Source organism: Ascaphus truei, chromosome 1 (assembly GCF_040206685.1).
Source record: "Ascaphus truei isolate aAscTru1 chromosome 1, aAscTru1.hap1, whole genome shotgun sequence".
Classification (NCBI taxonomy): Eukaryota; Metazoa; Chordata; class Amphibia; order Anura; family Ascaphidae; genus Ascaphus; species Ascaphus truei.
The window spans coordinates 463,801,410-463,814,656 of NC_134483.1; the positions used below are offsets into that span (position 1 = coordinate 463,801,410).

The window sequence follows — 13,247 nt, forward strand, 5'->3', positions numbered from 1 at the left end:
TGCCTGGATGTCCGGTGTCCCTAGGGGAAATCTCATTGGTCCCTTGGCCCGCCCGCCCCCGCACACCTCTCATTGGCCTGAGGCGGAGTGACGGGCCAAAGGACACACAGGGACACACACACACACAGGGAACACAGGGACACACACACACAGGGGACACACACACACACACACACACACACACACAGACACACACACACACACACACACACACACAGTGACAGACACACACACAGTGACACACACACACAGTGACACACACACACACACACACACACACACACACACACACACACACACACACACACACACACACACACTGTTACATACATTAGCGGGGCTCACAGTGTTAGCAGCACCCGCGCGCACCTCCTCCTCTCCCCGTGTCTCCCGCGCTTTCACCCCGACCCCCCCTCCCCCGGCGCCGCTACAGTCAGCGGGACACACACACTATTATTACCCCTTCAGCGCCCCCCCCCCCCCACCCACCCAGTGTCAGCGGCCGTGCGAGACCCCCCCTCTATATCTCCCACCTCTCCCCCCCCCCCACATATACATGCCCCCCCCTCCCCGGCGCTACAACTCACCCCTCCCCGGCGGGGGAACAGCCAGTGGCCAGGCAGGCTGCCTCGCGGCGCCGAGTGCCCAAGATGGCGGCGCCCGGGACACAGCGGGGGAGCGGCCACAACACGCTGCCTCCCGCCTCAGATCCACGTGGGACCTGCCGGATGGGTGAGTGAGCGGCCTTCACCTCCCCTCCACCCCCCCTTCACCTCCCCTCCACCCCCCCCTCCCCTCCAGTGTCAGTGTCTCCCGATACCCCCCCCCCCGGCGCCGCTACAGTCAGCGGGGGAGCGAGCGAGCGCCCGGGACACAGCGGGAGAGCGGCCACAACACGCTGCCTCCCGCCTCAGATCCACGTGGGACCTGCCGGACGGGTGAGTGAGCGGCCTTCACCTCCCCTCACCCACCCCTCACCCCCCATCACCTCCCCTCACCCCCTTTCACCTCCCCTCACTCCACTTCTCCCTTCCACACCCCTTCACCTCCCCATTTACCTCCCCCCCTCCACCTCCCCTCCACCCCCCCCCTTCACCTCCCCTCCACCCCCCCCCTTCACCTCCCTTCCACCACCCCCTTCACCTCCCTTCCACCCCCCCCTTCACCTCCCTTCCACTCCCCCCCTTCACCTCCCCTCCACCCCCCCACCTTCACCTCCCCTCCACCCCCCCACCTTCACCTCCCCTCCACCCCCCCACCTTCACCTCCTCTCCACCCCCCCTTCACCTCCCCTCCACCCCCCCTTCCCACCGCCTCCCCCCCCCCTTCCCACCGCCTCCCCCCCTTCCAACCGCCTCCCCCCCTTCCCACCGCCTCCCCCCCCTTCCCTCCACCTTCCCACCGCCTCCCCCCCCTTCCCACCGCCCTTCCCACCGCCTCCCCCCTTCCCCCCCTTCCCCCCCTTCCCACCGCCTCCCCCCCCCCCTTCCCACCGCCTCCCAGCCCCCCTTCCCACCGCCTCCCCCCACCGCCTCCCCCCCCTTCCCACCGCCTCCCACCCCCCCTTCCCACCGCCTCCCACCCCCCTTCCCACCGCCTCCCTCCCCCCCTTCCCACCGCCTCCCCCCCCCTTCCCACCGCCCCTTCCCTTCTCCCCTTCCCCCCCCCCTCTCCCTTCCCCCCCCCGCTCCCCTTCCCCCCCCCGCTCCCCTTCCCCCCCCGCTCCCCTTCCCCCCTCCGCTCCCCTTCCCCCCCTCCGCTCCCCTTCCCCCCCCTCCGCTCCCCTTCACCCCCCTCCCCCCCCCTCCGCTCCCCTTCACCCCCCTCCGCTCCCTTCACCCCCCCTCCGCTCCCCTTTCCACCCCCCCCTCCGCTCCTCTTCCCCCCCCCCTCCACCTCTTTTTCCCCTTTCCCCTCCACCCCCTCCCACACTTCCACCCCCTCCTCTAACCCTTCCCCCCCTCCTCTAACCCTTCCCCCCCCTCTTCTAACCCTTCCCCCCCCTCCTCTAACCCTTCCCCCCCCTCCTCTAACCCTTCCCCCCCCCCTCCTCTAACCCTTCCCCCCCTCCTCTAACCCTTCCCCCCCCTCCTCTAACCCTTCCCCCCCCCTCCTCTAACCCTTCCCCCTCCTCTAACCCTTCCCCCTCCTCTAACCCTTGCCCCCCTCCTCCACCCCTTGCCCCCCTCCTCCACCCCTTGCCCCCCTCCTCCACCCCTTGCCCCCCTCCTCCACCCCCTCCTCCCCTTCCCGCCGCCCTTCGCCTTCATGCCCGCCTTACCGCCTCCCCACCCCCGCCTCTGCCTTTCACCCGCCCTTACTCCGGCCGCCTCTGCCTTTCACCCACCGCCTCACAGCCGCTGCACGCACTCAACAGACACCCGCCACACTCGACACATACCTGCCGCCACACACACCTGTTGCCTCCCGCCCCTACGCACCGACATCACTGACCCACCGCCTCACACCCTAGCAGGACCCCCACTCACAGACAGCACTCACAACCCACGCGCCAGCCGCCGCCTCATACCCTTGCAGGACCCCCACTCACAGACAGCACTCACAACCCACGCACCACCCGCCGCCTCACACCCTAGCAGGACCCCCACTCGCACACAGCACTCACAACCCACGCGCCACCCGCCGCCTCACACCCTAGCAGGACACACGACTCAGATTTTTACATCACTTATGCCACCAAAATATACATTGTACTGTGGTGTGGTTACAATAAACCATTTTTATACAACATCGTATTACATTTTCTTCCATCTTTCTTTTCAATATTATTATCCAACCTTTACAACAAACAGTCACCTATTGTTCCACGATTTATAAATAATACTACCTATTACGCATTTACATCCCGGGCAACGCCGGGTCTCTCAGCTAGTAGACTATATTCTATTCCACATTATTTGATTTTCACTATCATTGTTGATTTGTCAGTACTATATCTGACTGTTATTTCTATTTGTTTTTTTGCGCCCCCCACTCTTTCTACATCCTACCTGTGTTTAAAATTTTTGTCTTCATCTCCGCCGCTTGTAGATCTGCTGAAGTTTTACAAACGTTAATTTCTTTAATAAGAGTTTCTGGTACTTCTGTGGGAACGTTAAAAGAAATGTGTATTAATATAATTTCTACAAGCATACAAAAATCAATGGACTACAAACTATTACCCAAATCAGTCTATGAAGCAAACAATATTAGCACTAGGGTGCTCTCTGCCTAACTCTAACATATGCCCATGCAGTGTTGTTGGTATTACTCCTCCTCCTTATATAGCTGGCCATGGTAAACTGTGATCATTTCTCTATGGACCACTAGATTTTGAGAATTGTGGCTTTTAGTATTGAATACATTCTACATTAAATTTGTCTCTGAGTCTTTTTGTGCTGTCTAAGGAAGCACAGGTTTCTCGGGTGTTACCTGAAGATATATTGCTGAATAATTTACCTGTGTTTTTTTTCTCAGAAGAGAAACATGGGCCAAAATGTTTTCCGAGAAAGGTCCTGGACTTAGTATAGGGTGTCACCCACTTCAAGGCAAATCAAGCTGTGATTGCCCAGCACCTTTCACGAGTAAAACTGGGCAGACTTTGATGGTGCGATGTTGCTGGCGGCCATTTTTATTTCTCGAAAGCTCATTGGAATTGGAGGGCCAGAACTCATGAATTGAGTGCCCCTTAATGCAACAGATGGGCTGATCTGCTCCCAGAGACCCAGGTATGCAGAATAAAAAGCACACATATCTACATTGAGGTATTTACATCCTCAGCATAGTTATTATTTTACAACCTGGGAAATATTCACTTTGTTCATTTACTTTACAATAGGGCAATAGCAAATGTTAACCCCATCCACTGCCAGTAACGTGTTGCTGTGCAATTCATTGCAGGATCACTTCAAGCAGTGGGGTGAACTTCATTTTGGTGACATACAAGAGTGTAGCTGTAGAGCTTAAAAGGTGGTTTAATAAGTAAAAAAACAGACATTGGTGTCAATGATTAGAGAGTCCTTTCCATGTTGTCTCTCATTCTGTTAAAGCTGCAGTTCAAGCAATATCCTGCATGTGTGTTTTTTTTTTTAAATAAATCAGTTCTGGAGTAAGAAAAAATACTTTTAGCATTTTCTGTTTAAAAAAAAAAAACTTTGAAAGACCAATTTTCTTGTATTCTATTTAAACAAGCTGGTTTGTTCCTATAGCAACCATTTACATTCCCCAGATCTAAAGATGTCGCCAAACTTCACCGATCAATAGACTGAGAACGAACTGACCGGCAGCTATGCAGTTCTTTAGGTAAGTAGAGATTGCCCACATGAAACTATTGAAGTAAAAAAAAAAAAAACTAAAAAAAAACTGGAAAAAAAAAACCGGTAGCTTGAACTGCAGCTTTAATGTTTAACAATTTTGGAGTGGTCTGTGCCAGCGTGCAGTTTGGTAAGTGACTATAGGAGGAGTTACAGTAGCTGACACACATATATTAGAATGTAACAATTCTGCTCCTTTGTGCATACGCTTTCTTTCCTGTTCTTTGCTCCCAAAAAATCTGGAAGATCTGAGGTGGTGCATATTTCCCTGGCTAACAATCTGTACCATACGTAGGAAACTTGATCAACAAGTCTCTTACATTTGGCACAGAGCAAAAAATGGCGCAGTGCAGTAATCATTGACACATAGACCCATTTAATACTTTATAGCAGCAATCGTCCTAGCCAACGTCTTGTTTCTATTTTTCTTCCCTCCATATTTTAATTCTCAGTAGCTGTTCCAAGCACTTGTTATGTTGCATGTAACTTTATATATATATATATATATATATATATATATATATATATATATATATATATATATTCTTACAAGGATCAGTAAAGAAAATACAAAATACTGTAGGAGAAATTATTGCTGCGGTGTATCCTATACAGTTGAAAGGGTTTCACGAATCATTATTACCTGATGAACCGTTTTCCGCAGCGGAATCTGTCCGTGAGATGGACGTCTGTTTCTCATTTATACTGAAATCCTTTCTTTGTCCTGACGCTTTGCTGGACAGAATAGCATCTAGTTTACTGAAGAATTTCATGGTTTTACTAGTGTTTCCTGATTCCTGGGCTTTCTTCACAACAACATACTCATGCTTTAGGTTTTTATACTTTGTCCTGCACTGCCTCCAGTCTCTGTCAATGCCTGCTTGTTGGAGCAGCCTGGCAATGTGTTCAAATATCCTCTGGTTCCTTACTGTGCCTTTCAGCTGCCGGCGGATAGTCTTGTCGGACCAGACATTTAACAAGGCTCTGATTTCCCTGGTAGTCCAGTGTTTTCCTCCTTCATTAGAAACAGGTGGAATAATTAGCAGGCCACCTTCAATGTCACCGTGTCTTGGGTCACGCAATAGAGCTGTGAGAGAGGATAAAGAGAATATTTTATAAATCCTAGTCAACTATAAGGTTGACAGATTTCAACGCCGGGCTGCCAGGCCCTCTCTCACCTTTAGTTACTATTTATTAACTTTAGAACAATGCCAGGCAAGTTTCCCATGTGTTATCACCATTTACTAAATTCACCTTTCAATCCTCAAAACTATTTATGCATACACCTATATAAATGATTGAGATATTCTTGCTTTGGACCAAGGCCCTGCAATACATTATTTTGGGTATTTGTGATTCTACAGTGTCGTTAAAGGACAGTTCTGATAAGCGAGCAGCAATAATTCTAATCTTATCTGGTAATTGTTGTTCTTCCCCATTAACTATTTAAATTAATTATGCTACCATCATTAAGCAAACCACACATTCTACCACAAAAAGAGATTCGATAAAGATCACAAAAACACTCCACGACATTTTCCATTCTATGGAAACATTAAAAGTTAAAGAAATATATATATTTAAAAAAATTCACTCACCAACTATAAACCTACTGTACTAAACATGCCACTGCCATTAAATCACCGTTGTCCTAGGAGAGACTGTCGCTTTATTTTCTGGGTTCTGTTTATTCTGGAATAATAGTCTATTCATACTGACCTGTGCAAGCTCCAATGATCCCATATGGGCTTATCTTTTGTGGGGAAAGAGGTTTATCAGGGAGAAAGTAGAAAACGGATTCATTTTCATAAATAGGTGGAGATGACCAGTGTAATCTTAGTAGGATTCTTAGGTCTGTGTGTTAAAACAGTAATGCCACTTATTTCTCAATGCTGAATTACATAGAGTAGCAAAGTATGCAGGGATGTCTAAATATCCTGGTCCCATGTACCAATTTGCAGTGGCATTTGCTTATTTCCGCTTCCTTCTATAACTTCTTTAGCTGTCCATGCCCATGGGAGAGAGCATAAGCCTGGGATTCACCCAGATCCAATGTTAATAGCCAATGACATCATATGCTTAGTGAATCTCCCCTTAAGTCCCTAACTGCAGTTCCCCTGTCTATTATATTTCCTACTGCTGCTCCATTACTGCCCTACCCACTGACCAGACTGCTTCAGGCAAATGGACAGCAGGGATACTAGATATTTTCCTCACTACATTCGACCAGATTTACTAAGAGTCCGTTTTAATGCTCCTCCTCATCTCTGATGGGCACAATCTGCTCATCGTTACTTAGTTGCATCCCTAATTTAGTCTCAGATGGTGGAATGGAGCTCACCACCACGTTAGAAAAGTCACTGGTCACTGTGGAAGACAGTCCAGTGGTGCCAGTGAGTCTCTCACCAGAGATGGAACCCAACACTCCTCACATTGAGCCACCCAGGTCAGCACTCCGACAGGAGACATACATTGCCAGCAGGAATTCTCTTCCCTATATTTCAATCAGGAAAATACCTACGGGGATGTCAAAGGGAATTGCGGCTATAGCAGACACTACAAACTCAATGATGCTATTACTGTGTGGCAACAGGATGTTGACTGTACTCAACAAAGGGGTCACTAAGTCTGGTAAGTTTGGCCATGAGGCAAAGCGGGGTCTAGTCACATGTTTCTCTACACATGCCTATGTTGTTTCAGGAGATGCTACGCTCATCGCACAATCAGTGGAGGCAGATTTTTGTCTCCTGCGCTTTACATAGGGTGCTCAGTAGTGGGCTGGACTATGGTTTTGCACCAGTGACGTGGGTGGAAAGTCCAGGGTTTGCAATCTTTCACAGGCTTTAACATGGGAAACCTTGCAAAAAGCCTGCAAAACTGCACAAGAAGTAAAAATGCTCCAAAAAGTTTCCAAAAGAACAGAAATCAACAAAGTCCTCCCTCTTCTTTACCCTGCCCCATTTGGGCACCAAAATATAACCCCATCCCGGTTCAGGGGCCACACTATTGTAATAATTGTAGTGACCTGTCAGTCACTGGGGTATTCTCTCAGGGGCAAGATGCTTCAGCCTCAGGGTCTTCCAGGGGCAGGGCAGTGAGTCTCTGTACAATAATTAAGTAATAATCCCAGAAGAACAGGGCCTTACTGGCCAATAACACACACACTGCAGCTACACACACACACACGAGAGAGAGAGAGAGAGAGACTGCAGCTACAAACAAACTGCAGACAGCCACTTACTTTGCAGCTACACAAACACTCTCTCTCTCGCTCCTCAACTCAAAATTAAGCTGTGTTCACGGAGGGAGGGGGACGAGTCACTGTCTGCTGCTGCTATCTGGCCAATCCCCTGCCCTGTCTGAGAGCTGTTCCTGCCTCCTGACCAATCCCCTGTCCTGTCTCAGAGCTATTGTGACAAAAGGAAAAGCTGATTGGATGGAAATAAACACATTGGAAATAAACACTTTGCAAGCTGCAAAAATTCTGGGAATTACTGAATGAATAATGCCCAGAATTTTAACCAATCAGAGAGCAGGGATTTCAATAATGCCCGGAATTTTACAGCTGTAGCCTGTAATAGTCCATAAACAGGATTTAACTTCTTCCTCTGGTGATTTCTGCAGGGCCTCTACAAGGGGAGGGCAGGGTCTATGCTTAAGAGAGGAAGGCAAAGTACAAATGGGCATGGTGTCTCAGTTGACATTCCCAAAAAGGAACATTTATTTAGGGCATACCTCATTGCACACCCCTTCTGTGGTAAACCATGCCCACAATGGGGGCAAGGATTACCACAATGGCCATAAATAGGCAAAGTAAAAAAAAAAAACATTGAAAAAATGTAATACTTTACAATTAAATAAAAATAAACATTTGCCAAACAATGCATTGATTGCCACTGTGGTTATCTATACCCTCAATGGGGCATAGTAAGCACTTTGCAAATGAATGGGCATCCTAAAAAAAGATACACAATTAAATCAAATACAATTATTGTGTTTCTTAACTTTACCGGGATGAAGATTCACCCTTCTCATCCAACTGTGGCACCAACTCTTGCCCCACGATGCAATGATCCTCATCAGCAATGATGCAAAGATGTCCATGATCCTTAGTTGCTTGCAGAGGCCCCGGTGAATAGTTCTTCCTTCTTTTCTGCTTCTCTTCTTTCTTTGCTACTGTCTTTGCTTCTTTCTTGTCTTTAACAGGTCAAGGAGATGTCGATCCGCTGTCTTCATGGGGTCAAATGAAATGTGACAGGCCTTATATAAGGCCTGTGACGTCACATTTGACTGTCCAATGGTACATCCACCAATTGGTGGATGTAGTATGAGATTGCTTCCCTTTTTTTTTTAATGATGTGACGTCACCTTAAATGGAGGGAAGCAAGCCAATCAGGTAGCATATCCTTCCCTCCCTTTGAGATAATGTCACTTCAGCAAAAAAATGGAAGCCATCACACTGTACACTCACTGATTGGATTAGTGGATGTAACATTTGTCATTTAAATGTGACATCACAGGCCTTATATTAGACCTGTCACGTCTCATTTGACCACAAAAAAGCAGTGGCTCAACATCTCCTGCACCTGCTAAAGACAAGAAAGGAGAAAAGAAAGAAGAGGAGCAGAAAAGAAAAAGGAAGGATGAATTACTCACCAGGGCCTCCTCTGCAAGCAACTGTGGATCATGGACTTCTGCGCATCATTGCTGATGAGGATCATTGTGTTGTGGGGTAAGATTGGTGCCCCAGTTGGATGAGGAGGATAAATCTACATCCTGGTAAGAAAACACATTGATTGTATTTTATTTAATTGTGTATTTTTTTTGGTTGCCTAGTGATTGGCAATGTGTTTGCTATGCTCCTGGGTATAGATAACCACATTGACAATCAATACATTTTTTGGCAAATGTTTGTTTTGAGAAGCTTTACGCCAGCTCTTTATGGCCCAGATCCATAAAACTCTGTTATTTTGATGCACAAACTGAAGTTATCGCATTGTTAAGTGCTAAGACAGCCTTACTTGCAGCACTTAGTGGTGAGGTCTGTCTGCACTGTCGGCGCTTCTAGCAAATGAGGTGCCGGCAGACTGGGCCTGGCGCTGCATGTGCTTCCGGCACGGTGGCGTAAAGCTCCGCCGACAAGCAGGGGAGAGCACCGTCAAACAGGGGAGGGCGCTGAAGGTACATTGACGGAAGGGCCTCCCGAAATGACCGCCCAGAAGAGCCGCATGCGGATCGCGAGCCGCAGGTTGACGACCCCTGGACTAGGCCAAAAAATGTACACACATGCTGTATTTGAATGTCCGTTTATGCCTATGACAAATGTACTTCAGTCACTTTTAATCTCGATGTTCATCTTCTATCTTTCCCTTTTTAGTTGTCCTTCCTCAACCCTTGGACAAAAAATGCTAAATAAATTACAATATACTTGGTCCTGTGTATTTACTCTCACTCCCCCACCTTTCTCTCTTACACCACCCCTCTCACTCTCACCCCCGTCCCTTGCACTCTCTCCCCCATCCACTCCCCTCCTACCCACACAATTCCTCCCTTCCCCCACACTCAGTTATGACCCATAACATCCACAGAATTATCCCACAAAATAACCCCCTTTCCCCACTCCCACAGAAATATACCACATAAAAGATCTCCTTTCCCCACTCCCACCCCCCCCCACAGAAATCTACCGCATAAAATGATCTCCTTTCCCCACCCCTACAGAATTATCCCACACAAAATAATCCCCGTTCCCCACTCCCACCCCCACAGACTCCCACAATATAATCACACACAAAATGACCCCCCCACACACATACTTGCAGCACTTAGTGGTGAGGTCTGTCTGCACTGTCGGCGCTTCTAGCAAATGAGGTGCCGGCAGACTGGGCCTGGCGCTGCGTGTGCTTCCGGCACGGTGGCGTAAAGCGCCGACAAGCAGGGGAGAGCACCGACAAACAGGGGAGGGCGCTGAAGGCACATTGGAGGAAGCGCCTCCCGATATTTATTTAATTTATTTATTTATAAAATATTTTACCAGGAAGTAATACATTGAGAGTTACCTCTCGTTTTCAAGTATGTCCTGGGCACAGAGTTAAGACAAATAATACATGGTTACAAATACAGTTACATACGATATGTATATATCATACGATATGAGCCGCAATGACCGGCCAGAAGAGCCGCATGCGGATTGCGAGCCGTAGGTGGACGACCCCTGGACAAGGCCAAAAAATACAGTCAAGGCCTATGTATTAACCCCGTAGAAGCCCTAGTGGTCATGAAGGCCTGGCCTTTGAGGATTATGCATGCCTTCATGGTCACTAAGGTAGCCAAGGGGTTCATACAAACACCGTAACTACCCATTGTATGACATAGAGGTACAACCGCTGTGACATACAAGGGGTTAACCTCCTCCCTTAATCCCCCGGGTGGCATAACCCACCACCCCAGGGCACCAACCCCCATAACCCACCCCACTACTAATGTTGAAACATTATTGTACACTCATACTTAATGAAGTCAAGATTACATACCATATAAGGTCTGACAAACATATCCTACATTCACTTTAATCACTCGAAATCATAGTATAGTTTATTACATGAACTTCATGGCACATTATATGATGCACAGTATCTCTTGATGTGTTTCAGACATGTATATTACTTATTCACATTAAATCAGGGGTGTCGAACGCATTTCAGATGAGGGGCCAGACTGGACGCCCTTCGGGCCACACTGTACGTACCATACATTTTAAAACGACACATATAAAACATAGTAGTGCAGCTGTATGCGAGATGTCAGCATTAAGATCACTCTTCCCCCTTCTTTCTCCCTCACTCACCCACCCCTTTTTCTCTCACTTCCTCACCTTCCTATTTCTCTGCCCACCTCCCCCACTCTTATCCCTTCACTCTTAATATCTCCCCCAACCACTTTTAATATCCGCACCGACATACTCTTAAAATCACCCTCATACGCTGTTAATACCCTCCACACTTAATATCCCATTCACATTTAATATTGCCCCCTTCACATTTAATAATCCCCCTCACACTTAATAATTCCCCCCGCCACACGTCATATCCTCCCCTCACACTTAATATACCCCCTCACACTTAATATTTCCCCTTCACACTTAATATGCCCCCTCACACTTAATATGCCCCCTCACACTTAATATTTCCCCTTCACACTTAATATGCCCCCTCACACTTAATATTTCCCCCTCACACTTAATATTCCCTCACACTTAATATTTCCCCTTCACACTTAATATTCCAAGAAAAAAAGGGGGGATGGGGGAGCACTGATGGAAGGCTGGTATATAACCTGAATTGGTTGTATAATGCTCTAAGGCAATGTGGAGGGTTTTGTAGGTGTAAAATAATTTTTAACACTCACACGGCCTTGTGCGAATGCTGTCGCATCAAGGTATCTTTCGGACTTCCTTTTCTTTTTTCTTTCTTCTTTCGTCTCTTTTCTGTCTTCTAGATTCTTTCGCCGCCTTGCGTCTGCGTTCTTCTTCTCTGGTGTTTGTCTCACCCTCGGAATAAATACATACAAAATATGTGAGCAATCTGTGATTATATCAGGAAAGGTGTCAGGATATATAATAGAAATAGAAATAAAACACTCACACGGGCATGTATGCGTGCGCTCTAAGGGATGGTATCTTGGTCTCTAGGGGGCAGTTCCACTTCTTAATGTTGAGTTAAAGCTCTAAAAACAAAAAGTCAAAGGCCACACCTTAGTATATGGTAGAGACAAAATTAAAGTGTTACTACTCACACGGCCAAGTGTGAGTGCACACTTGGAAATGGTATCTTTTGTTGCTCCTTCTGTGGTCCCCGCTGGGAGACGTCCACTGGTACTGATTGTGAGTTCTCACCCCCCCAATGGGTAAAAGAAGTTCTGAGCTTGAAAAAGTCAAGGCCAAGGTCTTTATTAAGTGGAAAATAAAACAACAAGACACAGCTAACTCAACCCGTGAGTTACTCTGTGGAAGGGTGAAAAAAGCCAGTCTTTAGGGAATTAAACAGGACTTGTGGTGCTGCAGCTGAACTCCCTCCGCGTCCGGATGTAGCGCTGCACTTCCCGTGTCCCGCTCCCGACGGTGGCTTGAAAGGGTCAAAATTTCTGGGGGATTTTGAGCTACGCGTTTCGCCCTATGGGCTTCCTCAGGCTCCGTAGTTAGAATGGTCTGGGCTCGCGGCTCCTGCTTTATATACTGCGGCCGGCCATTCTACTACACCCCCTTGTTAAGCTTGTTCTAGATTTTGAAATCGGAATCAGCTGTTCTTAACTGATCGTACAAACGGTATAACAACGTTCCGTTGTACTTCACTGTGCATACAACCAACGTATATTGAGGACCGTAACTTTGTATTAAGTGAGGGGACTTTATGAACATAATGTTGGTCTTCTTCATTCTGAAACTTACAATTTCTAAATACTGTCCTTAATTGGCTATTAATACTTACACTAAGCATTGGATACTTATATATATATTGGATCTAGGGAGTGCCCCCTACATCTCTTTGACCCTTCCTATTTTAAACAACTCATAGGCTAAGGGTAGATATTAAAAATGTGAAATTAGCGATCATGTAAGCAATTGCTAATTGGTGCATGGTGAGAATGTGCTATCCATTCTATCACCAAGAATGGTGTGATACTTCTTAGTAAAACAATAATCGTATATATGTCAAATTTATACATAGAATTTTTAAAAACAATTTAAACTTTCTAATTAAAGATTTCTTGTAAAATCATATAGGTCAATTTTATACATATGGTGCTTAAAATACATTTGTACTTTCTAATAAAAAGTTTCTCATAAAAGATGCCAATCTTAGGTGTAAATTGAGCATAAGTTATTGCTATATATATGGACCCATCTCCTTGAAGATGCTGTGTAGGATGAAGCAG

At 47.2% G+C, this 13,247-nt stretch overlaps 1 protein-coding gene across 6 annotated transcripts in view; it reads right to left on the reverse strand.

The window, feature by feature from the left end:
- Window positions 1-13,247, reverse strand: part of PAICS (phosphoribosylaminoimidazole carboxylase and phosphoribosylaminoimidazolesuccinocarboxamide synthase) — an 86,599-nt gene that overhangs the window by 65,977 nt on the left and 7,375 nt on the right. For 5 of the 6 annotated variants that reach the window (XM_075566074.1, XM_075566093.1, XM_075566103.1 and 2 more), the window contains exons 2-3: window positions 4,957-5,400; window positions 3,012-3,104 (exon numbers count right to left, since the gene is read on the reverse strand). In XM_075566074.1, the coding sequence (XP_075422189.1) occupies window positions 3,012-3,104; window positions 4,957-5,400 (537 nt within the window). The remainder of the gene's footprint in view (window positions 1-3,011; window positions 3,105-4,956; window positions 5,401-13,247) is intronic. The other variant, XM_075566083.1, reaches the window with a different exon arrangement.